Genomic DNA, 26,224 nt, shown 5'->3' with positions numbered 1-26,224 from the left:
AATCTGGGGGACACAGTTTAGCCTGTAACAGAGTAAACGTGCCAAAACCAAGAGGGGCTCCCTTGGAGTGGGTGGTCTGCAGCTGGGAGGGGCACGTGGTCCTTCCGGCTCTGTGCCTGTGTCGTGAGTGCTCCAGGCCCCAGTTCCGTGGGGCGAGTCGGAGCATGGGCTGCGGTGGGTGAATGAATGATGGACCCTCTGCCGTGGGCTCTGGGATCCAGGGCCCTGAGTCCCATCGACAGGTGAGGCATTTGCATCTGACTCCAGAGGCCATGGAGCTAAGCTGTAGGGAGGTTAGGACAGTGGTTGACATGGCTAGGTTGGGGTTCTGGCCCAAGAGGTTGGGAGACTCGGCGGGAGTCCCTGGTGTGACTGGCAAGGACTGGGGTGGTGACCGCCCTGCCCCAGGGTGGGCTGTGTGGAGCGGGGCAGGAGCAGGCTGGGCTCTGTACCCGGGCCGCCCCAGGTGGCACCTTGCAAAGTTGCCAGGGGGCATCGGTGCTCTCATGGGGGTGGGGTAAGTGGGAGAAAAAGCAGGTGGAAATAAAGAGTCCAGGTTGAAATCTGGGGACCCGGGCCCTGGACGCCACCTCGGCAGGCCAGTGGGGATGTTGGAGGGTAAAAGGAGAGGACGCACACCCCGCTTGGGGCCTGTGGGAGGACGCCCGTCCCAAGGGTCTTGGCTTCAGCCCGAAGTGGCTTTTCCCAGGAGTGGAGTCAGCCCGTCGGGGGCCAGCCAGGGTGGGTGCTCCTGGGCCGACCAGTTCAGACGGTCCCGAGAGACAAGGGTTTTAGCGGGACCCCTCCTGGGAAGGGTGGGAAGGATGCCTTGCGACCACGGGCATCTCTCCTCCCTCTCGAGCAGGCGCAAGGGGCCACCGGCCTGAGGCTGGATGCAAGGCAGCCAGCAAGAGTAGATGCCCTGTTTACCCACCTGCTTAGCAAAGGAATAATGGTTCTCTTTTCATTAATTGAATTGAGTTAAAATGAACCTTCGCCCAAACCCATCGACTGTTTATAGAGACAGCCGCACCCCCCATGCCCCGTCACCTCCTGCTTGGACCCGGCCCCGTCACAGGGACACTGTGCCTCGGTGTCTCGGGATCCCAAGAGCTGGCCTCAGGCTCATGCACGGCGAAGGCCCGGTTCCTCTCCAGTTTTCCCTTTTCTAAGCAGATTGTTACATAAATGGGGTGGGGTGGGGGGTGGTCTCTGTGCCCACCGAGAGTAAAACATGCTGCTGTAGACCAAACCCTGCAGGATGTGTGCCCTCCTTCCTGGCATCTGCAGCCACTCTGTCCCCCTTCCAGGGCCTCAGCCCAGGACCCCCGGGGCTTCTCCAAAAGGGCTGCAGGCTCCGTGCTCTGTGGTGGGCTCAGTGTCACGTGGCTGTGGACCCCAGGCAGAGCGGGGATGTTCCCAGGGAGGCGTCTCTGCTCATGGCTGGCTGCTTCCTTTTTCCAGACACCCCGTCCCTGTTCCACTCCAGAGCCTGGTTCCCAAGAAAGGAGGAGTTGGGGTGTTGGGACATCTCCTGGAACACCAGCCCCTCTAGAGGGGAAGGGGTCCCTTCAGGGGACAGAAGGAGGCTGCCACAGCTGGGGAGCCACGCGTCCCGGTCGGGGGCTGTCCCTCGAGCCCTTGGAGGAAGATCGCTCTGAACGCATCAAATAAATAAGTGCTCACAGTCGGGGGTGACAGCAAACACGTCTGGGGAACGAGTAGAAGATGTTAAAGTGGTTTCTACACTCCCTTTAACGCCAGCTTCATGCCCCTCAGAGCTGTGAGTGTGAGGAGCGTTCAGGCACGAGGACAGGACATTTTGTTTTAGGTTTGTGTCGGGAGGGTGTGTGCTTGCTGCCGCTGCTCACGTAGGAAGCCCCCTGACTGGAGTAGGCGGAGGCAGGCAGGATGCAGGTGCCTGGACTCTACAGGGGCAGGAGGGGGCCCGGCTGGCTGCAGGTCCCTTGGCCTGGCGGTGGGGGGCTGCTTCCCCTCCTGGCTGCCGGGTCCCACCAGCTCCCGCTGCCGGGGGTCTGCAAGAGCAGCTGCCCCGTGGCCTGGCCCAGGATGGGACCAGCAGCCTCCGGCACAGCAAGCCCTGGTCCCGGCGGGAAGGCAGCCCGTGTCCACCTGGCTTGCTGGGACCGCAGGGGCTCCCTCCTCCTGCCTGGCCCTGGCCAGCTCTGGCCAAGCACGGCCACTGTCCCTTCTGGCAGCTCTGGAGCTGGCGGTGGCAGGGGCAGTGGCAGGGCCCCAGGAGGGCTGGTCCCAGAGCACGTGGTCCCCCGCAGGGCAGAGCAGGGCCGGGGATGGGTGTGCAGCTGCCCTGGGTCACTTCCCCTTCCCTCATGCGCCTTTTTTGACAGCTTTAGGACAAGACCCCAGGGGGGCGGCTGCACCCAGCGGTGAGCAGCAGGCTGGGTGGGGCATTGACACTCACGCCCCAGTCCCCTGGCCTGGGCTCTGCTCAGGACGGATGCGGGCTGGCTGGGCCAGGCAGGGCAGGGTCCCTAAGCCAGGCAGCAGCCCTGCGCCCCTTTGGTGGGAGAGGAGGCACGGGGGCCCCAGAAGCTGGTGCGGCTGTAACATCCATCGGCAGTGGGGGGGTTCTTGGCTGAGCCTCCCCACAAAAAACAAGTGCCAGATGGGCCTCAGCAACCCTGCTGGGGCAGAGGGGGTCCCTGCCATTCTGCGTCCCCTTGCACACCGGGGGCGGTGAGAGGCCCTGTGTGCTGGGGAGGGCCCCGGCTCGGGTCTGAGCCACCGTTCCAGCTCCATTTCGAGGCTCCTTCAGGCGGGCCAACCAACAGGCTTTCCAAGTGCGGCCTGCCTGCCCTAGGCCTCCGGTGGTCCCCACGGCGTGAGGACAGACAGGGCCCGGGCCCCCCAGCGTCCCTAGTGCCCTTGGGCTTGTCCCCTAACAGGGTCCTCTGGGTGCGCCCCCGTCAGCTTTCCAGGGCCTAGTGACCGTGAGGAAGGAGCCAGGGACGTGTCCTTCCCCAGCAGCATCTGGAGCCGGGGCAGCTCGCAGGCTCTGCTGTTCTGAGGCCCAGGAGGCCGTCGTTGGACTTCCGTTCAGGTGGCTGCGCTGTCAGGGAGGAGGGCATAGTGGATTTCCTTAGAGAACGAAGCCGTTTCTCCGGAAGTCCCTGCTGCCGTGTCAGAACGGGGCTCTGGGCCGCCTCAGCACCATTTCTATAAATCAGTAGAAGCGGCAGGAAAGAGCCTGATCTCCTGGGCCCTAGGTCACCTCCTGGGGCCGGGCTGCTGTCACCAAACCTTATGAGCAGTGTTTCCCCCACACCTCTCCCCGCCCCCCATCTGCCCCCCACCTTTCAACGCCCCCCCCATCTCCCCTCTCCCATGTCTCCTGGGACGGGGAGGTGACCTTTAGTGGCCAGGACCATCCAAGTCCAGCATCTGTAGGGGAGAAGTAGCTTTGTCTGCAGAATGCCCGTTTCCTTTCCTCAGCCGGATAACTGTTCCTGGGGTGCTGGCAGTTGGGGGTTCCTGGGGAGCGTGCTGGGCTCCTCCAGGTGGGCAGAGGTACAGGAGGGATCCTGACTGCGCCCGTGCCCTGGGAAGGGTCAGGGCCAGAGGGCATGGGGGGCGCTGGCAAGCACTCCCTCCTCTGAGAATCTCTTGGAAAAGCTCGGCTGCCTGCTCAGGACCCTGCGGGCTGCAGCGGCCAGAGGGGCACCTCCACGAAGGCCAGGCTGGCTCAAGCCTCTGCACTCGCCCAGTGGGGGCCGCGGGTGGGGGTCAGCTCCCTCCTAGCGCTCAGGGCGGGGGGTCTGCCTGGAGGAAGGGAGGGAGGGCCCTTGCTTGACACCTTCCTGGGTCAGGGCCGGTCAAGGACTAAGTGATGGCCTTGCCCTTGGGAGCATCATCCCACCTGTGTCGTTATCTTTGGCTGAGGGATGGGGGTGAAACACGGACAGGTTTTTATAGCAAGAGGTAAATGTGGATGCCGCGGGGCCCATCAGACCCTGTCACGTGTCACGTTGTAACAGGTTTAGCCAGGAGAGGGACCACTGCTTTTCTGCGAGTTGTCCTTACTTTCCCGGCCCTCAGAGACCCAAACTGTGACGCATTGGAACCGATGGTTCACGGGTACCATCAGTAGGATGACCACAGTTCGTCCCCGGGTATCAGCTGCTGTCACACCTCAGCTGTGACGTCACCTCCTGTGACGTCCTGAGCCTGTGGGGACCCGGGACAGGCAGTGAGGGCCTGAGCTCGTGTGCCCATTCTCCAGGTGGGCAGGGAAGGCCTGAAGGCTGTGCTCTGGGCCACTGGTCCTTGTGGGCGGGCATCCCTGAGGCCGTGCACACCTCGCCCTGAGCACAGCAGGCCTCGTGGAGCCCCCCGCCCGCATGCATCCCTAGTGGCTGTGTGATGTGACCACAGAGACCCAGTGGCTGAAAGCAACAGTCTTATTCTCCGACATTTTTAGGGGTCAGGAGTCTGACATGGGTCCCACCGGACTAAAATCCAGTCATGGGCAGGGCTGGCTCCTCTGGAGGCTCCAGGGGAGAATCATTCCCTGCCTTTTCCAGCTTCTAGAGGTGCCGCATCCCTGGCTCTCGGCCCCATCCTCCATCCTCACAGCCAGCAGCGCAGCATCTGTCTGGCTTCTTCCGTAGTCACGGCTCCCCTGGCCCCAGCTGGATCCCCTGCTGTTAAGGATCCCTGTTAGTACATGGGGTCCGCCTCAGGATCCTCAGCTCAACCTCATCTGCAGGATCCCTGCTGCCATGTCAGGCTCCGCATGCACAGGTCCCGGGGCTACAGTGTGGGCGTCTTTGGAGGACATGACCCCTCCAACCACACCGCCCATCTCCGTTTATTTGATGAGCTGCACGCCCACTGTGGTCCTGAATTAAAATGCTGCTGAAGACACTCCCTGTCCACCTCCCTCCCCACCCTGTCACCTGTCAGGAAGCCCCCCAGTGCCGGCCCTCGCGTCTTCCGGGCCCTGCAGGCCCCTCTGGCACTTCTGTTTCACACAAGTAGAACCACTTGTTTATGGTTTGTTGTTTAAGGTTATGCTTTTTAAAAATTCCACCAACTGTGTGCGTTTACTGTAGAAATAAAGGAAACTCAGACACATGAAAAGAAAAGGCATCCCGCCTCCTCCCCCCTCCCCTCAGAAAGGATGTTCAGAGCTGGTCTCTTCCCAGCTGCTTTCGGACAGCTCGCCTCGGCGCCCCGTGCTCATTCCAGAAGGTGCTCTGAGCGTGTGGCAGGACTCTTGAGGCCGGGGTGCTGCAGCCCCAGGGCTCGGCTGCCTGGCCGGGGGACCTGGCAGCAGTGACAACTGCCCGAAGCCTGGGTTCCCCGGGGGAAGGAGGGGGCCCTCAACTAGTGCAGCTGGCTCCCGCTCGGGCTGGGGGGGCTCGAAGGGGGTGCCCCGGCCCCCGCCTCTGACTCATCTCTCTTCTGCCCCCACAGAGGACGGGAGGGGCAAGCTGCGGCCGGCCAAGGCCAAGAGCGACCGGAAGAAGAAGAGCTATGGCCCCCCGCACCTCCACCACCCGCTCATGCCCCAGCTGCCGCCGCCCCCGCCCACCCAGTTCCCCACCGAGGAGGTGCCCCTGCTGGAGATCCCGGCACCGGTCACTGGCCCTGAGGCCGCCGAGCAGAACCCCCTGCCACCGCCCCTCAACGTGGTGCCCCCCGAAGCGCCCAGCGAGGAGCCAGAGGTGAAGCCACGCCCCATCATCCCCATGCTGTTCGTGGTGCCGCGGCCCGGCCCGGCGGCGGGCGACAAGGGCCGCGTGTCCTGCCAGCAGGCCTCTGAGCACTTTGCCCAGAAGGGCCCCACCTGGAAGGAGCAGGTGGCCCCCATGGAGCTGACGGGGCCCGAGGAGGAAAGTGGAGCCGGCGAGGTGCAGGTAGGGGGCAGTGGGTGCCGGCGAGGGTCCCTGGGGCCAGGGGTTCCCCTGCCCCACGTGCTGGCCACGGCCCCGCTCGTCCCAAACGGCCCCTATGGACCCTGTCCCGGAGGCCAGTGGCACGTATGTGGTTTAGAAAACACTATGGGGGGACTTCCCTGGCAGTCCAGTGGTTAAGACTCTGCGCTCCCAGTGCAGGGGGCCCGGGTTTGATCCTGGTCAGGGAACTAGATCCCACATGCCACAACGAGGACCCGGCGCAGCCAAATAAACAAATGAATATTAAAAAAAAAAAAAAAAAAAAGAAAAGAAACCACTGTGGGTGTTGGCTGCCCCCTTCCTGGGGTCTTTTGCCCCTGACTGAGGACACTGGGGTCCCTCTGAGCTGGGCTCCACCGCCTCTGCTTCTGGCCCCAGAGCTGCTCCCACAGAGGCCTCCTGTGCTGTTTTAGGCTCCGTCGACCTTTTCCAAGTTGAAGATGGAGATCAAGAAGAGCCGGCGCCACCCTCTGGGCAGGCCACCCACCCGGTCCCCGCTGTCTGTGGTCAAGCAGGAGGCCTCGAGTGACGAGGGTGAGCAAGGCTGCCCCTGGCTCTGCTGCGCCCCTGCCCTGTCTTCCTCTGCCACCCGCCCGGCCTGCTCACTCCCGCCACCCCCAGCCAAGGTCGGGCCTGCAGACCCAGTCCCGGCACAGCCTCAGACTCTCTCCCCAAATGCCGTGGGGCCGAGGTGCCCCCTGCCCAGCCCACAGCTCCCGAGGTCAGGCCTGGCTGCCCCCAGGCCTCTGCCCTGCCCTTGTTTGCTCCATTTCCCCAGGGACGCTTGCTCTACTGGGCCCAGGGCCTCAGATGTCTAGTGGGGCCTCTGAGGGGCAGGTGCAGCCACCTGGGCTCACACCCTAGCCCACTGCCCAGAGCCGGGGACCGTGGTGCCATTTGCCTTTCTGTGACTCGGTTTTCCCATCTGTAAAATGGGGTCTTCTGGCCCCCTCAAGGGGTCCTGCCAGGGAGGTGCACGGGGCTGAGGCCTGTAAAGCGTGTGGCCTGGTGCCAGGCACACGGTGGGTGCTGGGAATGCCAGGAGCGCCGAGGCCAGTTGTCACCCAGAGCTCCTGGTGCGATGCTTTCACAGTCTCCGTGGTAACCTCTGCCCCCTCCTTATCCTGTGAGAACTGAGAAGATGCCGTCAGCAGAGGCTCCTGCCCACGACCCCCAGCACACTTGCTGTGGCCCTTGTGCGTTTGTGTCCCTTCCTGGCCCTCCAGGTGAGCGAGGACCACACCTCATCCTCTCACAGCCTCGGGATCTGTTCGGATGCCTGGTTGCCTGGTGCAGAGCGTTTCCAGAGGGCAGCAACGAACGATGGTAGAGGTGCTGGCCGCATCCCCCAGGGAGAGGCTTGAGAAACGGATTCAGGGTTAGAGGATCACGGAGCAGCATGGGGCCTGGAGCTGGCCCATTTCCAAGTCCATTTCCAGCAGAGACGTCCTGGCCCTGCGGTCCTTGCACCCGTCCTTGGAGACAGGGCTGCGTGGCCCCGAAGTGGGAGAAGCTGCTTCGAGAACAGAGGAAACCTCGCCCTTGGCCGTCACCCCGCAGACACCTGTGACTCACGATGCTCCGGGCTCTGATCTCTGACCTGAGGCCAAGCTGCCCGCAGGGAAAGTCAGCGCCGGACTGGGGAGCGGCCAGTCCCAACAGAAGTGACCCTTCCTGCCTGAACCCAGCGTGCGCCTGGGAGAAGTTGGAATAAGAGGCGGTGGCACTGGAGCTGGAGGGGCAGAGACGGAGAAGCTTCTATTTAACACTCGGCTGAAAGTCGGAGTGATTGTCTTATCTGCAGAAATCCTGCTAAGCCCATTTATCGTCTTCCGCTTCAGCCTTCCCTTTGAGACGCATGTGGAATGTGAAAAGCGCCTGGGTGGCTTCTTTAATTCTGAAACTAATTTGAGGGCGAGGACGTGGAGGGTTCTAGAAGCGGGTCTCGGGCTGGAGCTCTGGGAGCAGGAGGGGCCTCTCTGGAGATCAGATGCGGCCCCAGGGTCCCCGTGCATTGAGGCAGCCTCTGGCCTTATAGCTGGGACGGCTGTGGTACCAGCCATGCTGGCCCAGCTCCTGGGAAGGTTGGGGCCCCAGGGATGAGGACCCCGCTCCTTGGGCAGGTTCCTGGGGACCGCTGACGTTGATGCCAGGGCAGGTGGCACCCCTGTGTCCTCAGGAAGTGCAGGAATGGGATGTGGGGGATTGGGGACAGTGAGCTGGGAGTCGAGGCCGGTGGAGGCCAGCCCGGTGACAGGTAATGGGAGGGACATCTGTCAGTGCCCTCCATCTTACAGGACATTGGGGCAACAGTGCCCCCGCCCGACTCCCAGGGGAGTCTGTGCCTGACCTGCCAGGGCCTGACCATCCCATCTCCTGTCCCCAGATGGGATCAGCCCTGAGCAGAGGGGGGCCAGGGCACCTCCCTGTGGAAGGGCTCAGGGGCCGAGAAGTGGGGACCCATCCCCTGGAGCGCGCACTGGGTGGGGTGGGGTCCTGGGTGCTGAAGCTCCTCCTCCCTCCCGCTTTACTCCAGAAGCCTTCCCTTTCTCCGGGGACGAGGACGTGGGTGACCCCGAGGCCTTGAGGTCTCTGCTGTCTCTGCAGTGGAAGAACAAGGCGGCCAGCTTCCAGGCCGAGAGGAAGTTCAACGCGGCGGCTGCCCTGACGGAGCCCTACTGTGCCATCTGCACCCTCTTCTACCCGTACAGCCAGGTGAGCCGGTGCTGAGGGACCCCCGGGCCATGCCGGGCTGGGCAGCGTCTGCCTGCTCCCGATGGCACCAGGGCTCTCTCTGCCTGAAGGGAATCCCTTCCCCCTGAAGGGAGGGTGATGGGGACCAAGAACCCATTTGCTGTTGGAGCCACAGTGGGCTCGGTAGAGAGCCCGACGGAAGGCCCCTGTGAGGGCTGCGGGCAGAGAGCCCAGGGTCTGCGTTTCAGTGGAAGGTAATTTATCAATGTGCCTCAAAGAGGATGAGAGTGCAAGGAAGCATCTCAGATGGCTGTCCTCTGAGAGGCCCTCAGCTCAGCCCAGGGGGCAGCGCAGGCAGGGGGCCCGGGGGTGGGCCCGGGTAGGCGCCTGCGTGGTGAACAGGGGCTGGCGGTGGGGGGCTGGGGCTGGGAGAAGACCCACGCATGGCCTGGCACCACGCGGCCCCCAGCTCTGTCCTGAGTTTCCAAGTTGTGATCGTGGCCTTTCCCCGCACTCTGCCCTGTACCATCCACCGCCAGGTCCTCCCGGTTTCCTCCTTAACCTGTTCCGTGCTGTGTCCCCCTCCCCTAACCCTGACCACTGCCTGCCTCCTGCCCTTCCTGTTAGCACCTCATCACAGCCACGCATGGCCCAGCTGGAAAGCCCGCCAGGCTCACCACGGCCTCCGGCCTCTCCACGTGCCCCACAGCCACCCTCTCCTGTGATATCTGCCCCCGCACGCACACATAGCACGCTCCGTGCTGTCCCCCAGCATCTCCCACACACCCACCCAGGCCTCTCCCTTGCCAGATGGATTTCTGTTCACTCTTTGATTCCACCCAGCTGCCACCTCTTCCAGGAAGCCTTCCTGGACCTGCTATCCCAAGCTGACTCCAGCATGCCCCCCAGCTTCCCCCACCCGCCTCTGCTCTTGCCCCTGCCCTCTGTTTATCAGCCCTTGGAGGACAGGGCTGGGTCTCACTTGTTTTGGGGTCCCCGGCTTCCAGCCTAGTGCCTGGCATCTTCCACGTATTAGCTGAGCTAGCCGAGCTCTGTGCCCTGTGCTGAGGGCGGCACACCCATCTCGAGGGCCCTGCCACTCAGAGCTGCCAGGACCCGTGGTCCCTAAGTGAGCCAACATCTGGTCGTGGAAACAAGTAAGACGAAACGTCCAGATGTCTTCTCTAGGCACGCGCCTCCTCAGCGCCGCTGGAAGTCAGCGCTGGGAATACTGGCTTAAGAGGCGAATCTCCTTAATCCCGGTTGCTAAGTGAAGTATTGTGACTCAGCTTAATCACGTCAACAGTATCAGCGGGCCTTGTGGGGCTGCCGCTTCCGCAGTCTGGAGCCCTCAGAGTTGGGGACCAGACTTCGCTTGTCCCATATCATGGGAAGGGCTGTGGCTGGATACTCTGCCTGTTTGGAAACCATCCGGTCCCCTAATCCAAGTTGCCAGGTGGGGCGCCCCAGGGCCCCACCACCACACACACACAGTGCATCAGGCCAGTGGTCTCTGGTGGCCTCTTTCCTTATGACCTGAGTCGGTCAGAGTCCTTCCGTCACTCTGGGTGCTGGGGAGGCTCGTCTGGGAGCCCCACCACCCTGTGACAGGCCCAGGGTTGCTGGATCCCGGTGCCATGGGCAGGATGTTTTCACCGCAGTCTCTTCATCTGATTGGATTTGGGGGGACTGGGGTACAGCCATCATGGGGCGCGTGCGAGTCACAGGTGGGGAGAACGCCCCACATAGATACACAGATAACACGGCATCAGGTGATGGTCAGGACCACGAGGATAGACAGAGCAAGGAAGGCCTGGGGGCCGCTGGTTATGTGAGCAGAGATCTGAGCGCCCCAGGCAGTGGAACGGCACATGCAAAGGCCCCGGGGCAGGACCATGCCTGGTGTTTGGGAGGAACAGCGAGGAGGCCCTCGTGGCCGGAGCAGAGCGAGCCAGGGGCAGTGGGACGAAGGCGAGAGGGATGAGGGCAGCAGGGCAGTGTCTGTGCTGTGTCTGCAAGTAACCCTAAGTGGGAGGGCTTGTGGGTGGGGGGGACAGGGTCTGACTGCCTTTGGGGAGGATCTCTCGGGGGCTTCTGAAGCAGGGTTGGGGGCTGGGAGGGTACGTCAGGGACACCCATGGTGGGGCAGTTGCAGGTGTCCTGGTAGGGGTGCTAGTGCGGCAAACAGCAGCCCGGGGTGTGCTGCCTGGGGACGGAGGAGCAGAGGATAGAGTCAAGGATGTCAGGGGTCCCCGCCCGCCCCATGCTGGGCTCTCCACTGATGATGGCGGCCCCCCTCCTGCAGTCCCTACAGACCGAGAGGGAGACTCCCCAGGCCTCCCTCGGGGAGGGCCCCTCAGCCACACCACCTTCCAAAAGCGGTCAGAAGACGCGGCCGCTGATCCCCGAGATGTGCTTCACCTCCAGCGGGGAAAACACAGAGCCGCTCCCCGCCAATTCCTATATCGGCGACGACGGGACCAGCCTGCTGATCTCCTGTGCTAAGTGCTGCCTGCAGGTCCATGCCAGTGAGTGCTGGAGGGGGGAGAGCCGAGGGGTCCGCCACACACAGCCCCGCTTCACCCTCCCGAGATGGCCACCCTCGTGTCTGCGGGGCAGGGAAGCCCCTTCCTCTGGCTGCTGCTTTGGGCCTATAGCGGGACCTGGCGTCATGGGGTGGGGGTCTTGACCTTTGGGGGCAGGTGTCCTGGTCCTGGTCAGCCTCCTTCTGGGAGGTTCCACCGAGGCCTGCCCTCCCCGCCCAGGGCCTGGGAGGCAGCAGGAGATCAGGTACCCGTCAGGGGCCGTGACGCTTTTAAACTCCGCACTTTGGGGCCGGAGTTGGAACTGATGGTAGAGCTGAGGTTCTAGAGTGGTCCAGGGGTCTGATTTATCTCTGCCATCAGTGACTACCCTCCCCCAAACCCTGAAGGCCCAACCATAGCCTGAGACAGGAAGATGCATGTCTGTCCCCTTCTTGGGTGGGAGGGGGCAGCGAATGTGAGATTAAGATCCCAGGACAGGGAGAAAGCTTCCTGGAGCCGCTTAATTTTGCGTGTGTACATCTCTGTCCGGTGCCCGCCCTGCAGAGGCCTGCCCGGAGCTCAATCTGTCTCTTGGCTGGGAGCCCGTCTGCTCTGCCCGGCCAGGCCTGGCTGTGAGACATGCTCCTGGGCAGACGGGCCCCCCGGGGTCGGGGTTGGGGGGAGGGGTTGGGCAGCAGCCGAGCCCACCACCCTGCCGCTCTCGAGGGGCCTGAGGTCCAGCCACGCAGGGGGAGAGGAGCCTCCCTCATTGCCCTTGGGAGGCAGAATCCTCAGCACAGGCATCTTCCTTGAGCCAGACAGAGGGGGACACCCCCAGGCCTGACCTTGGCTGAGGGCCCCAGGGGATGGAGCAGGGGGCCAGGTGCGGGCTCTCGGGTACCTTGCTATCCCTCGGGTTGCCCCCTTCCTGCTGCCTTGCTTTCTCCCTGTCCTTCCCCCAGGGACCTCTCAGCACTGGCCAATGGCCCCTCTAGCCCACAGAGCCCGTTTGGTAGGCAGCGAGCCCCAGCTGGCTCAGGGTCCCCGCAGGACTGCTGGGCAGTGACCCCGGGTGAGGCATGGTCCTAGGGCAGGCTGTGCCTTCTGCCCTCGCTCCGGGACACGGTCCTCCGCCCCTCCTCCATGCCCCCTCCCCCATGCCCCCTCCGCGACTGTAAATCCGGACCACATCCCAAAGCCAACACCTTGGTAACCCAGAGCCTCTGACTGCGCTTTCGGAAACAGTGGACTCTGGGCCCAGCTCTGCTGCTCTGAACTCCGGGCTCCCCGAGGCCCACCTTGCATCTCACACCACCACTCGGCCACCTTCCTCTCTCTCAGCTCAGAAGAGCCTGGGCGAGCCTCCCAGACTGGGGTGGGGGGCAAAGGCCAGGCTGAGTCTCTAGACCCGGCAGGGCTCCCGCTTGGGGGCCAGCTCTCCTTCCCCGCGTCCGTTTCCAGACTTTCTCCGGCTCTGCGTGCAGCGGCCCGCATTGAGGTAGAGCGGTTGGTGAGCACAATTACCCTCAGTGCCGCAGCCGCCCTTCCCCCGCCGGGGGGTCCCCGTGCAGCCCGCAGGCAGCCGCAGTGACAGATGCGCCGGCCCCTGTCTTCCAGGTTGCTACGGCATCCGCCCTGAGCTGGTCAACGAGGGCTGGACGTGTTCCCGGTGCGCGGCCCACGCCTGGACTGCGGTAACTCGCCCCTGCAGCTGGGGTGGTGCTCTGAAAGCCGGCGCGGCCCGTGGGGGAGCCTGTCCTGGGCCCCGGGCTCGCCCGATCCCGCAGGGTGACCTTGGGCTGGCGGCCTCACCTCCCTGGGTCTCGGGTGGAGCCCGACGCACTCTCGGCCCATCGCTTCCTGTGGCCGCTAGTTTGAAATGTAAGGACCGTGGGCGGGGGACGGAGCAGGTCCCGGAGCAGCAGGCGGGCGGCGCCGCCCTGCACACCCCACACCTAGCTGTTGTCTGGTCCCTGTAGGAGTGCTGCCTGTGCAACCTCCGGGGAGGCGCCCTGCAGATGACGACTGACAGGAGGTGGGTTAGAAGGGACTCTCCTCCTGGGGGGTCCTGAGGGGCGATTTGGCGCGGGGGCAGGACCGGCAGGAGCTGATGAGGGCCCCTCGGCCTGGCCAGCCGGTGCGTACAATCGTGAGATGACCCCAAGGGGACGGAGTGCACCCTGTGACCCCTGACCCCACCTGTTCCGCCCATCCCAGGTGGATCCACGTGATCTGCGCCATCGCTGTCCCGGAAGTGCGGTTCCTGAACGTGATGGAGCGCCACCCCGTGGACATCAGCGCCATCCCCGAGCAGCGGTGGAAGCTGGTAGGGACCCTGGAGTCCCTACGCCCCAGGGATGCAGGGTAGCTGCCAGGGAGCCAGAAGTCATGATTTCAGTTTGGCCAGCCGTTACTCTTTGAATAGCCATGGGGGTACCCGGAGAAAAGCAAGGCTCCCCTCCCCGCCTCTATTTCCAGCTTTTCACACAGAGGAAGCTACTCACACTCTGCCCAGTTCTTTCTTGCCTAACCTGCGATATGCTGCCAAACAGAATTTGAAGTACCCAATCCAGTTACAGTGGTCATAGAGCAGGGCTCTAGAATGTCTTCATCAGGCCTGACTGAAACTCTCACACGTTAAATGGCAGCTCCCTATTTCCCCTCCTCCACCCTTGCGACCATCACTCTGCTCTCTGCTTCTGTGAGTTTGTTTCCTATGCCTCGTGGAAGTGGAATCACGCAGCATGGGTCCTTCTGCGTCTGGCTTTTTTCACTGAGCATAACGTCCTCAACATCCATCCATATTGCTGCAAATGGCAGGATTTCCTTCTTTTTCATAGCTGAGTAATATTCCATTGAATTTCTACACCACATCTTCTGTATCCATTTTCTGTCGAGGGACACTTAGGTTGCTTCCAGGTCTTGGCTATTGTAAACGATGCTGCAGTGAACATGGGGGTGCAGGTGTCTTTTCAAGATAGTGATTTTGTTTCCTTCAGACAAAAACCCAGGAGTGAAATTGCCAGGTGATATGGTAGTTCTATTCTTAATTTTTTGAGGAACCACCATACTGTTCTCCATAGCAGCTGCACCAATTTACATTCCCACCAACAGTGCACGTGGGTTTCCTTTTCTTTCTGTCCTCAACAATATCTCTTGTCTTCTTGAGGATAGACATTCTAACAGGTGGTTTTGATTTGCATTTCCCTGATGATTAGCGATGTTGACATCTGTTCATGTACCTGTTGGCCATCTGTATGTCTTCTTTCTTTTTTTTTTTTAAATTAATTTATTTTTGGCTGCATTGGGTCTTCGTTGCTGCGCACGGGCTTTCTCTAGCTGCAGCGAGCGGGGGCTGCTCTTCATTGTGGTGTGCGGGCTTCTCGTTGCGGAGCACGGGCTCTAGGTACTTGGGCTTCAGTAGTTGTGGTATGCGAGCTCAGTAGTTGTGGCTCGTGGGCTCTAGAGGGCAGGCTCAGTAGTTGTGGCGCACGGGCTTAGTTGCTCTACGGCATGTGGGATCTTCCCGGACAGCGCTCGAAGCCGTGTCCCCTGCATTGGCAGGCAGATTCTTAACCACTGCGCCACCAGGGAAGCCCCATCTCTATGTTTTCTTTAGGGAAATGTCTATTCAAGTCCTTTGCCCATTTTTGAACTGGGCTGGTGGCTTTTTTGCTCCTAAGTTGTAGGAGTACCATCACTGGCCCCTCTAAGGAGCACGGCCATCCTTGGGCAGATGTGGTCTTGCAAGGCTCACGCCTCCTGCTCTTGCTGGTAACACACACACCCCTCCCCCATCTGGGAGAGCCTTTGGCTCAGTGGGCAGTAGGCAGACAGTGAACAAACACTGGCGTCCCTTCCCAGCTCGGCCACCAGCCAGCTGTGTGACTCTGGACAGATTCCTTGACCTCTCTGTGCCTCAGCCTTCCCCTCCATAAAATGGGGCTGCTAGCAGTCCCCTGTGTGGGGGGCATCAACTGGGCCACAACAGAAAGCGCTAATCGTGCCATCTGAGCACCAGCGTGTGCTCCAGGTCATCATCACCTGTGAGTTTGCAGGTGGCCGTGTGGGGGACATGTGGGTGATGGGATGTGTCTTGTGGCATCTGGGAGCTGGGTCCTTGGCCAGGGGAATGGACAGCATCCTGGCTGCTTGTCCTGCCTGGTTTATTTCCCAGCTGCCTGGGGCAGGCCTGGCTAGTGACACTCCTCCAGGCCTCTAGTGGGCAGGAGGCAAAGAAATGGGGCTGCGGCTACTGAACCCAGCGGGGAGTCCCAGTGAAGGCACAGAGACCGCGGAGCCCACAGGTGCGGGGCCCCCGGGCAGGGCTGAGGGGGCAGCCAGCTGGAGCCGTGTGGGAGGGGACGGACGGGGCTTGGTCAGGAGACGGGGCACTGGGGCCAGCGCCAGCCCCACCCAGCGAGGACGGGCGTTAGGAAGAGGCTGGCGCCTGCGGGTGATTCCTCCAGGAGCGCAGGCGGAAAAGGCTTCATTATTCAGGTGGAATGATGGTGCGGTGCGCTGTGCCGTGATAGATCCTCCCTCCCAGACGCTTTATGGATCATCTGACATTTCCAGCTTGCAGCCTCTTCATTACCAGCACTTGTAACGATGAATTAAAAATCCTTTTACACGAGGCTCGCTTGTATCGCCTAATGGAGCCTCGCAAGGAAGCCAGCGGTTAACTCCTGCGTGCCTGGCCACCCGCCCGCCTGCCTTCCCGGGGCCATGTGCAGGCCGCAGGCTCGGGGACAGTCACACCTGGTCATCTGCCCAACTTTCTGTCCCCGTGACTCCCTGGCCACTGGTCCTGGTGAGCGGGGGTGGCCCCAGCCTGCCGGCGGCCCGAGCCTTGTGCTCACCCCCTCACCAAGCCAGGTCAGGTTGTGAGGGCCGGTGGAGGCGAGGCTGCCGGGGCAGGTGCCTTGAACCAGCTCTGCCCTCTCATTGGCCCTGCCTTGAGGTGTAGAGGCCGGTGTCACAGCCTGATGGGAGGGAGGGTGGGCTGGCAGGCAGGCAGGCGGTGAGGGATGACGGCAGGGGCCGGTGGGGAAGAGGGGAGGCCAGAGACATAGGACATGGTGTCTTTCGGCCTCCGTGGCTGATGGCACACCCAGCCGTAGCCCTTGGCCTCCCGCTGGCCGCTGTTCTCCACCGATGTCCACACCCCACCATGTACCACCCCCCATCCCCACCCCCGCCTCACTGCCTCCAGTGAGGGAGTCCTAGACACAGGACTCACCCTTAAGGCAACCCTGAGCTCAGCCCTTGACAAATGGCCCGATGGGGGCCTGGCCTATATTCTTCATGACGTGGAAACTCAGAATAATGAGCTGCCACCGGAGGCTGGCTTGAACGAGCTGCATGTCAGGCCGGGCTGTCGGGTTTCTCCCGGGCCTCGGCTGTGGGGTCGCGGCCCGGTCTCCAGGGCGGCTGTGCTCCACCTTCCGCTCCCCGTGGAGCCATGCAGAGTGGCTCAAGAGTGGTGTTGTGCTTCTGCACCTGTCCCCGCGGGCGGGCCGGAGAATCGGGCATCGACGGCCTGATAATGAGATATCATTGCCATCGATCGGCGCCGGGCAGCACTCCTGCAGCACCTTTGCTGTGGGGCTTCTCTGGCTTTTGAATGCGGTTTACAAAGCGGTAAAGGCCCGCTTATTAAATGCCCAGAGTGACGGGCTGGTGGTTGCTGAGTGGTGGCAGGGCGTGGCCGTGGGTGCAGCATCCGCGGCCTGGGAGCTGACGCCCAGCAGAGCAGGTTGCCCAGGCGGGGCGTTCCCACGGCGTGGGCCCTCTGCCCCTCCTTATGAAGGGTTACACTGCAGCGCCTTTCATTCAAAATTCAGATAAAATCCCCCATTTTATTTATTTATTTATTTTCTTTTTAAAAAATCCCCCATTTTAAAGGGAACATTTTCCTTTTACTACATTCACAGTTAGGCAACCATCACCTCTATCTAGTTCCAGAACATTCCATCACCCCAGAAAGAAACCCCCTCCCTGTTGGGTGGCTGCCATCTCCCTCCCTCAGCCCCTGACAACCCCTAACGCACTGGCTGTCTCTGTGGATCTATCTGCCTGTTCTGGATGTTTCCCATCAGTGGAATCACACCCTGTGTGTCCTTCTGTGTCTGGCTTCTCTCACTGAGCATCGTGTTCTCAGGGTCCATCCACGTTGTAGCGAATGTCAGTGCTTCTCTCCTTTTCATGGATGAATCACGTTTCACTGTGTGATTGTTGGTGCCTATTCCAGTCGTGGAAGTGCTCCTGGGGGGCAGCTGCAGGCCGGGTTGGTGGGCCTGGGGTGGTTTGGGGCGGGGCGCTCTACATCGCGGTCAAGACTCTCCCAGGATGCCTCCACTCAAGGCCGGCTGCCGGGCCTCTGCACTCCAGCCCTGGGTCTCAGAGTCACTCTCCGGAGACAGACCTGGGGGCCTGGTCAGAGGCCTCCCAGCCCCAGGGGGCGGGGGCAGAGGCACCGGCCAGAGCCCCGTTCCCACCGCCGTGTCCCCGCAGAAATGTGTGTACTGCCGGAAGCGGATGAAGAAGGTGTCGGGCGCCTGCATCCAGTGCTCCTGCGAGCACTGCTCCACCTCCTTCCACGTGACCTGCGCCCACGCCGCTGGCGTCCTCATGGAGCCAGACGACTGGCCCTACGTTGTCTCCATCACCTGCTTCAAGCACAAGTCGGGGGGTCACACTGTGAGTGCCTGCCTGCCCTCCGCCCTGTTCCCCTGCCCGCCCACACGCCCCGCTGTGTTCTGACACCCCCTCCGCCTCCAGGTCCAGATCCTGAGGGCCGTGGCCTTAGGGCAGGTGGTCATCACCAAGAACCGCAACGGGCTTTACTACCGGTGCCGCGTCATCGGCACCACCACGCAGACCTTCTACGAAGTGAACTTTGACGACGGGTCCTACAGCGATAACCTGTACCCAGAGAGCATCACCGTGAGCAGCGCAGGGCTGAAGGGGGCGGGGCCAGGGGCAGTGGGTGGGGCGAGGGGCGGGCGCAGGCGCAGGGCAAGCGTTGCCCTTAGGAAGGGAGGTGGCCGGATCCCTCACAGAGGTCCCCTGCATCCAGGGTCACCATTGTCCCTGCTGGACAGGCCCAGGCTGTAGGGCCCCTGCTGGAAAGTGCCACCTGTTTCTGTAGAAACAGCAGAGAGCCAGGCCAGTCTAGATACGCCTGCAGGCGGGCGATTCCCCAGGGCTGGGGTGGCCACGGCACCCCTGGCCTGGGCACCTGCCCACAGCTCACCTTGACAGTTCAAGCTGAGAGCACTGCCTTCCTCCTGGCGGCAAAATCTACGAAATGGGACCTTTCTTAGCCCAGGCGAGCGTGGTGACCGAGGCCGAGGGCGCCCCTTACCCCCCGCCCGTCCTTCCTTCCACAGAGTAGAGACTGTGCCCGGCTGGGTCCCCCACCCGAGGGCGAGTTTGTTGAGCTCCGGTGGACTGATGGCAACATCTACAGGGCCAAGTTCATTTCCTCTGTGACCAGTCACATCTACCAGGTGAGGGGGTCCTGTCTACCACGTACAGGGATGGGCTGGGGCGGGGCCCTCGACGAGGCCCTGCTGGGGATGATGGCGTTTGCCCGCTAACTGAGAAGGTCAGCACAAGCTGGAAGGTTGTCCAGCTGTCCAATATTATCCCCTTTGGAGGTGTCTTCCCGATTTGTGTGTGTGTATGTGTGTGTGTGGTAGAACATACCTAACACAAAATTTACTGTTTTACCGATTTTTAAGCGTACAATTCAGTGCCCTTGTTTTTTTTAAAAAACCAAGTCGGTTGTGAGTTTCTCACCATGATTGTGGAAAAGAAATTATTTAAAAGGGTGGAATCTTTGAAGAGAAACCACCCGTATCCCAGCGAGAAAGATGACAGCTGCTGACCCTGTGCTATTTCCCGTGGCTTGACTGGCAAGCAGGCCCTGAGAGTGCAGGTGTCGGGCCTCAGCCAGGCCAGGCTGAGCAGCCAGCAAGCTGAACTGTGTCCCCTTGGCAGGTGGAGTTCGAGGATGGGTCCCAGCTGACGGTGAAGCGTGGTGACATCTTCACCCTGGACGAGGAGCTCCCCAAGAGGGTCCGGTCCCGGCTGGTAAGTGGCTGGGGGTGGGGGTGAGCGCTGCTGCCTGGGAGAGTGAACCGTCCAGGTGGCCTTGACCTCCTGCCTCGGCCTTTGCCTGTTCTGGGGCGGGAGGGTCAGCCCAGCTGGTGAGGAGGAGACAGAAGCGCCTGCACATGGATCTGAGCTGCAGGTCGGTGATGCACAAAGGAACGGGGGAGACTAGCCTCTTCCCACAGGCTTTCACTGTCTTCTTTCTTTTGTGTTTAATCCAGGGTTTTGAGGATTGGGCGCCATAGCCATGGGTGGAAGAGCTGAGTCAGAGCTGGTGGGGGTCTCAGATGCCAGGTTCCCTTGGGGGACGGACAGGAGCTGCCAGGCAGACGAGTGGCCTGTGTGCAGCCTGGCCTTGCCTCCTGCACTCTGTGGATGGCAGGGCGCCCGTCCTGCTAGGGGGCCAGTGACTGGGAGCTTAGGGCCCCTCCTCTGCCTGATGGGGGGCTCACTCACAGGGTGGGGGTCCAGGCAGAGGCAGGAGGGGCCATCCCCAGTGAGCGTTGTTTCTCAGAACATTGTCATTGGCTGAGGGTCAGCAGCCCAGGGCCCTTGACCCCCAGCAGGGCAGGCATCTCCTCCAGCCAGGCCCCCGAGCGGAGCCTATATTTCAATCTGTTCTAGCTGTGATAACAAAATATCACAGACTGGAACTTACACAACAAACTATCTCTCCTGGAGGCTGGAAGTCCAAGATCAAGGTATCAGCAGATACCTTGGAGTCCTGGAGGCTGGAAGTCCAAGATCAAGGTATCAGCAGATTCGGCGCCTGGTGAGGGCCGGATCCTGGCTTACAGACACCTGCCTTCTGGTGTGCTCACATGGTGGAGAGAGAGAGAGCGAGAGAGAGCTCTCTGGGATCCCTTTATAAGGGCACTGATCCCATTCACAAGGGCTGCACCCTCATGACCTCATCACCTCCTGATACCATCACACTGTGGCAGGGTAGGGCTTCAACACAGGACTCTGGGGGTGGACACAGACCTTCAGGCCGCAGCACCCCATCCGCACTAACCCCAGTGCCGTCTGATCTCCTGCAGTCGGTCAGCACGGGGGCCCCGCAGGAAAATGTCTTCTCGGGAGAAGAGGTGAAGGCCGCCAAGCGCCCGCGGGTGGGCACCCCTCGCGCTGTGGAGAACTCGGGGAGGAACCCGGACTACCCGGCCTTCATGGAGAGCCTCCTGCAGGCGCAGTGCTGGCCCGGAGCCCCGTTCTAGGACAGCCGGCCGCCCGGCGACCCCTTGGCCCAGCAAGGCAGGCGCGGCGGGCCCAGGCATTTGCTTGCTGTGAATCCCTGTCCTCGCCTCCGTGGCCCGAGAGGCTACCTCGGCGACAGGAGCGAGCAGGACGCCACATGCGCCCCCGGACTCAGGGAGCAGGGCCACGTGGGCTCTGGGGGGCCGGCGGGGGCACGCGCCACCCCCTCGACCCAGATTCGTAAACCACGTAAGCTCTTCTTCTCGAAAAGGTGCTACTGCATTGCCTGCCTCCTGAGCAGCTTTTGAGATTGTGACTTCTGTACATAAATCACCTTTGTGAGGTTCTTTCTATAAATAACCTATTGTTTAAAAAAAATGCAAGAAAAAAAGGAAAGAAAAGGAAAAACAAGCCCCAAAGTTGTTTTCTAGATTTGTGGCTTTAAAAACAACAAAACAAAATGTCCTTTTTCTCAGAACCAAGATTGCTGCGGGAGATGAAAGCAGCTCGTCTTTTCGTTTGTTGTGTTTTCTGGTCTCGCTGGTCTGTGAGTGGCGGGGATGCACTGTAGCTGCGGTGAGGCCTGGGGGCACCCAGGGATTCCGGACGGTGGCGCCTGGTCACTCACTCTCTCCCGATCGTGAGATCGAGAAGGTCCGGGTGGCTGGCACCGCCGCCAGCGCCCAACGGGAGGAGACCGGCAGCTCCCTGGGTGGCCTGCCCCTTGTCTGCGTGGCCTTTTGCAAAATAAACGCTCTCTCCTCTGGTGGCTCCATCTTTTGCTTCTTCCCCTCGGGAGACCCATCCCCCAGCTGAGGCCTTGGGTGGGTGGCCCTCGGGGGGTCCGGCTGTGGCCCAGGTGTGCAGGGGGTCTTCCCTGGAACCCGAGGGGCTGGCACATCCTGTATCCTCTCCGTGACGCGTGGATTTGTGTGTCCAGGAGAGAGCACGAGAGGGAATCGCTTTCAGCTCAGAGGAAATCTGCCTCGTAAGGGTTGTGGGTTGAGTTTCCAGGCAAAAACGTGCTTCTTAGCACCCCGCCTCTCAGCTGCCCCGCTGTCCCCTGTAGAGGGATTGAGGGCATCATTTGCTTGTATAGAATTTTTTTAATTTTAAAAAAGAGGCTCCAATGGTTGCCAGGCCAGAGAGAACTAACTATATAAGGGGAGCGGAGAACAACTTCCTTGATGGGGAGGGGGCAGGTGCCCTGGAGGGGCGGGCGGGGCGGGAGGTGCCAGGGGAGTCAGCGGAATGTCGGGGTTTCCTCTGCATGCAGCAGCCCCTGCCCCGGGGCGCTGTCACTGTGTTCATATGTAGTTTGAAAATGCTATTTATATTGTAAAGAGAATAAAAAGAAGCGGGCAGACGCCCCTGTGGCCCTGGGTTGGGCGGTGGGCCGGGCCCTGTGGCCACTCTGGGTCGCACCCCGACCGTCGGTCGTGGGTTCCCAGACAACTCTTGCAGACAGATGGTCTCACAGCAAAGGGGAACGCACACTTCCCCCACGAAGATACATCCGTGTCTGTGTGCGAAAGCAAAAAACAAACCCACCCACCCTGTTTTTTCCTACCCGAGATTAAGGATGCGCGCTGTATTTTTGCCTAATTCCCCTGCCTCTAGGTTCATAATGAATTAAAGGCTCGTGAGCACTGCGAATTACAGCTCCAGGTCGTTGCAGTGTCTTCTTTTCTGAGTGGGCGCCGGGATGGCGGTTGGCGGTCGGCGGTCTCCAGCAGGTGTGGGCTCCAGTCGCCCCCTCCAGGATGGAACAGGCGTGGAGCCTCCCTGGAGGTGGGGGCCGGGGTGGGGGGGCACACGGCCTGGCGCCGCAGCCCCTGCTCCCCGCCTCCAGGGTGGAAGAAGTTTCCTTCCTGAGCTGGACATCTGAAGCTTGGCTCCACACAGACCCCCCGCATCAGAGGCAGTCAGGGACCCTCTGCATCTGACCCACCCCTTGCTTGTCAGGGGCCTGTGGCCACCCTCTCCCCCAGCCCTCCCAGCCTCAACCCAGTTCTTGTGACATCTGAGCTGGGGAGCGTATCTTGTGGTGGGCGGCCACTGGGCATATGCGAGACAGTGGGGTCTCCCACAGTGGGGTGAGGCTGGGACCCCCGTATTCATGACCGTGGCGCTTGTCCAGCCAATACTGGGGATACAGCAGTAGGTGTGTCACCAGTGGGAGAGTTAGTACGTAAAATGGGATGTCAGCTGTGATATGGAGAACGGGGTGTCCTGAAGGAAATGAGAGGTTGAGCCATGGGGACTACTTCTTGGGGCACAGCCTGTGCAGAGGCTCTGGGGCAGCACCGTGCCTGACTGTTTGGAGGAACAGCCAGGAGGCCTGTGTGTCTGGAGCAGAGTGAGCGAGGGGGAGAGAGGGAGGAGGGGAGGGCAGGGAGGGGACAGGGCAGGCTGTGCAGGGCCTTGTGGGCCGCGGGGAGGACTTCTGGTTTTCACCCCCAGGCAGGTGGGACCCTGGAGGGCTGTGGGCCGAGGAGGAGGGGCGGGGCCTGACTTAGTTGCTCACAGGTGCCCTCTGGCTACTGAGAGGAGGACAGACTGTGGGGTGAGGTGGGAGCTGGGGACCAGGGCAGAGGGGGCTGCGCTGAGCATCTGGATAGATGGCTTTTGCCATGACCTGGGATGGGTAGGCTCGGGCTGGGGAGAGGCCAGGAGCTCAGCTTTGAGCACGATTCCCCCCCCACCATATGAAGGTACATGGCTGGACATGGGGCCAAGGGCCAGAGGAGGGCCTTTAGGAGACATCAGCACCCAGGGGATATACTTACTGGACAGGTGGGCCCTGGAGTGTCTGTGCAAGACAGTGACGTGGGGGAAGTCAGGAGCATGGGGCTGTGGACAGGGCGCCCCCCTGGGCCTCGGTTTTTCTTCTGCAGAACGGATGTTCTTCAGGGTGCTGTGTCCTGAAATCTCCATCCAGTCATTGCCACCATCACCCCACTTCCCAGACCCCCTTTCATAGAGATGCTGCTTCCAGCGCCCTCAACAGAGCCACCAGGACTCAGTTTCCCCATTGCTACGGGGGATTCTCTGTGACATTGACCAGGTGAGTCAGCATCTTCTGAGCCTGCCTGGGGCCTGGCGGACATGGTCGGTCCTCAGCCCCAAGGAGGGGGCCACAGACAACAGCAGTGCAAGTGGCTGACCCAGGTGATCTCAGCAAGGCTGTAGATGGCCCGCTGTTCCCAGCGCTCTCTGAAACGTCATAAAATGGGGAGGCAGTTTGGGACAGGCCATCGTGGACTGAGGCCAGGGCTAAGACACCAGGCTGGATCCCCAACCGTGCGGCCACATGGAGCGGTGGGGTCCATGTGGTGCTGGGCTCTGTGCCCAGCACTGGAGTGAGTCATTTATCAGGTGGCAAATATCAACCGCCCTGTGCCAGGACCTGGAAGGTGGCTGAGGAAGAGGGGCACACGGTCGCTGCTTCTCTGGAATTTAGAGTTCAGGAAAGCAGGCAAACGATGGAAATGTAAGGGACCATATATGCAGCTTTCACACGTGTCCTAACGGACAAGAAGGAGGGCAGAGACAGAGGGTAAGCCGTGGTCTCAGAGACCTGTCAGATGGAATGTCAGGATCCTAAAGAGGTGATGTTTAGACCCGACCCCTCAAGGGAGGTCGATCAGATTTGGGCCAGGGGTGCGTGGTGTTGAAGACCGCAGCCTCTTAGGGCAAGGCCCCCGCAACCTACAGCCCTCAGTCCAAATCCGGTCCGCCACTTGTTTTTATAAATAAAGTTTTATTGGCACAGGCACGCCCATTCATTGAGTACCATCTATGGTGGCTTTTGCTCTACAGGGGAGGGCTGAGCAGTAGCAGCAGAGACCACCTGGCAGCCCAAAAGCTAGACATAGAGTATTTGGCCCTTTACAGAAAAAAACTGTGCTCATTTCAGACTTAGAGCCAGTGAGAGGTGACAGCCTCCATATACCCACTCTGTTCCTACGACAGAATCATTCTCTCATGGGGCATCCCTCAGTGCCCAGATCCACCTTGTCCCTCAGAGGCTCCTGATTAGGGCTTCTGTACCTAGTGCACCTCCCCCCACCCCCACCCCACAAAGAGCTTGGTGGGAAGAAAGGGACTTTGGCCTGGGCCCTTCTACCCAATCGTCATCCATCCCCTGGGGGCTGTGCCCTCCACACCTGGAGCATCTCTGCTCATCCTGCTGATTGCTGGCAGGAGGACCAAACACCCACTGTGTTCAACCCCTTAGGCTGCCCCCACCCCCTCAGGTCACCCCAGTGCAGAGAAGGACAGCGAATTTAGGCCTCCCTTGGCCCCTGCAGTCTGCGAGTCCTGGCTCTAACCCCCGCTGTCACGATTCACGGCTTTTATGACGGTGCTGGAATCTGCGTGCCTGCTGCCCCATCTCCCCGTCACCAGCTGTCCCCCCCCCCCCACTCTCCTGGCCACCCATCCTGGCTGCCCCCTCCGGCCCCAGCGAGGCTGCTCAGGGACACAGAGTCACAGCCCCGAGAACACCACCAGGGAGAAAATCTCCCAAAGACCCCAAGGCCTGGAAGCCAGGCTCAGAGAGCCCTGCAGCTCTGGGCTGGGCTTGGGGACTCACCTCGGAGCTCCGGCACCCGTGCCAGGGAGCATTATCTATGGGTTAGATTTACTTAGTGCTTTTGCTCCCTTAATGGAGAAAATAAGAATTATTTGCTGCCACGGACGGCCAGCCTGAGGGGTGACACAGTGGCCAGCGGAGGCGGGGCTGGGAGAAGTGAGTGTTAGGGTGCCTGGCGTCTCCCTGAGGTGACGGGGACAGATGGCTCCCCACCCAGCAGCTTCCGGGGGATGGGGAGGGGCCTCCCAGGCAAGACAGCCTCCCTCCCTCCTCTTCCAGGTGGCCTCCACTGGCCCCAGAACACTTAACTGCTCTGTTGCCCCCAGGTTAGTTTCAAAGGACCATTAACTGGTGGCTTAGAACAGCAGACGTTTATCCCTTCCTGTCCTGGAGGAGGTTGGAAGTCCGAGACCAAGCTGTCACAGGGTCACGCTCTCTCCGGATGCTCCAGGGGAGAATCCTTCCTGCCTCTTCCAGCTTCTGGTTGCCCCAGGTGTCCCTTGGCTGTGGCCGCATCCCTCCACCCTATGTCTTCACATGGCCATCTCTCTGTGTGTCTGTGTCTTTTCTCTGTCTCCGATGTCCCTCAGCCTTTCTCGTACAAACACACCAGTCGCTGGATTTAGGGCCACCCGGGGAATCCAGGACCGCCTCATCACCTCAGAACCCTTGACTTAGTTACGTCTGCAAAGACACTTTTCCCAAAGAGTCATAGTCACAGGTTCCGGGAAGTAGGGTGTGAGAGTATTTTGTTGGGGGGAGGCCCCAGGCAAGCCACTCCAGTCTCCTCCCCCACCACAGCCCCAGGGACCCCTGCTGTAGCTCTCTGGTCCCATGACCATCCCCCTACTTGATTGTGAGCCCCGTGAGCATAAGGACACAGTCTCGGTCCCATCAGCAACCCCCATGCTCGGCCTAGGGCCTGACAGGCAGATGGGTCCTGAAGAACATGGTTGGTGACCTACAAGGGCTGGTGGGAGAGGGTATAAAAGAATGAGAGGGGAAGGGGAACATAGTAGCTGAAGTGAAGAGGGGGTGACTCGCTCTGAGTACACCTTTTTGAAATAGCTCTGACTCTTACAATCACAGTCCTGTTTCACATACCCCAAACAATAACTAACTAATGTCAACCAGGATGTGGTGGGAACCCC

General features: G+C 61.1%; 1 protein-coding gene across 3 annotated transcripts in view; it reads left to right on the top strand.

The window, feature by feature from the left end:
• KDM4B (lysine demethylase 4B) overlaps positions 1-21,246 on the top strand; it is a 140,156-nt gene extending 118,910 nt beyond the window's left edge. For 2 of the 3 annotated variants that reach the window (XM_060094405.1, XM_060094404.1), the window contains 12 exons: positions 5,458-5,900; positions 6,353-6,473; positions 8,476-8,654; positions 10,939-11,161; positions 12,776-12,852; positions 13,138-13,193; positions 13,376-13,484; positions 17,675-17,860; positions 17,942-18,106; positions 18,553-18,672; positions 19,166-19,258; positions 20,320-21,246. In XM_060094405.1, coding sequence (XP_059950388.1) covers positions 5,458-5,900; positions 6,353-6,473; positions 8,476-8,654; positions 10,939-11,161; positions 12,776-12,852; positions 13,138-13,193; positions 13,376-13,484; positions 17,675-17,860; positions 17,942-18,106; positions 18,553-18,672; positions 19,166-19,258; positions 20,320-20,496 — 1,949 coding nt within the window. In that variant the 3' untranslated portion in view covers positions 20,497-21,246. The other variant, XM_060094403.1, reaches the window with a different exon arrangement.
• The last annotated feature ends 4,978 nt before the right edge of the window (positions 21,247-26,224 follow it).

This window comes from Mesoplodon densirostris, chromosome 3, assembly GCF_025265405.1.
Source record: "Mesoplodon densirostris isolate mMesDen1 chromosome 3, mMesDen1 primary haplotype, whole genome shotgun sequence".
NCBI classification, from domain to species: Eukaryota; Metazoa; Chordata; class Mammalia; order Artiodactyla; family Ziphiidae; genus Mesoplodon; species Mesoplodon densirostris.
This window is presented reverse-complemented; position numbering and strand designations above follow the sequence as displayed.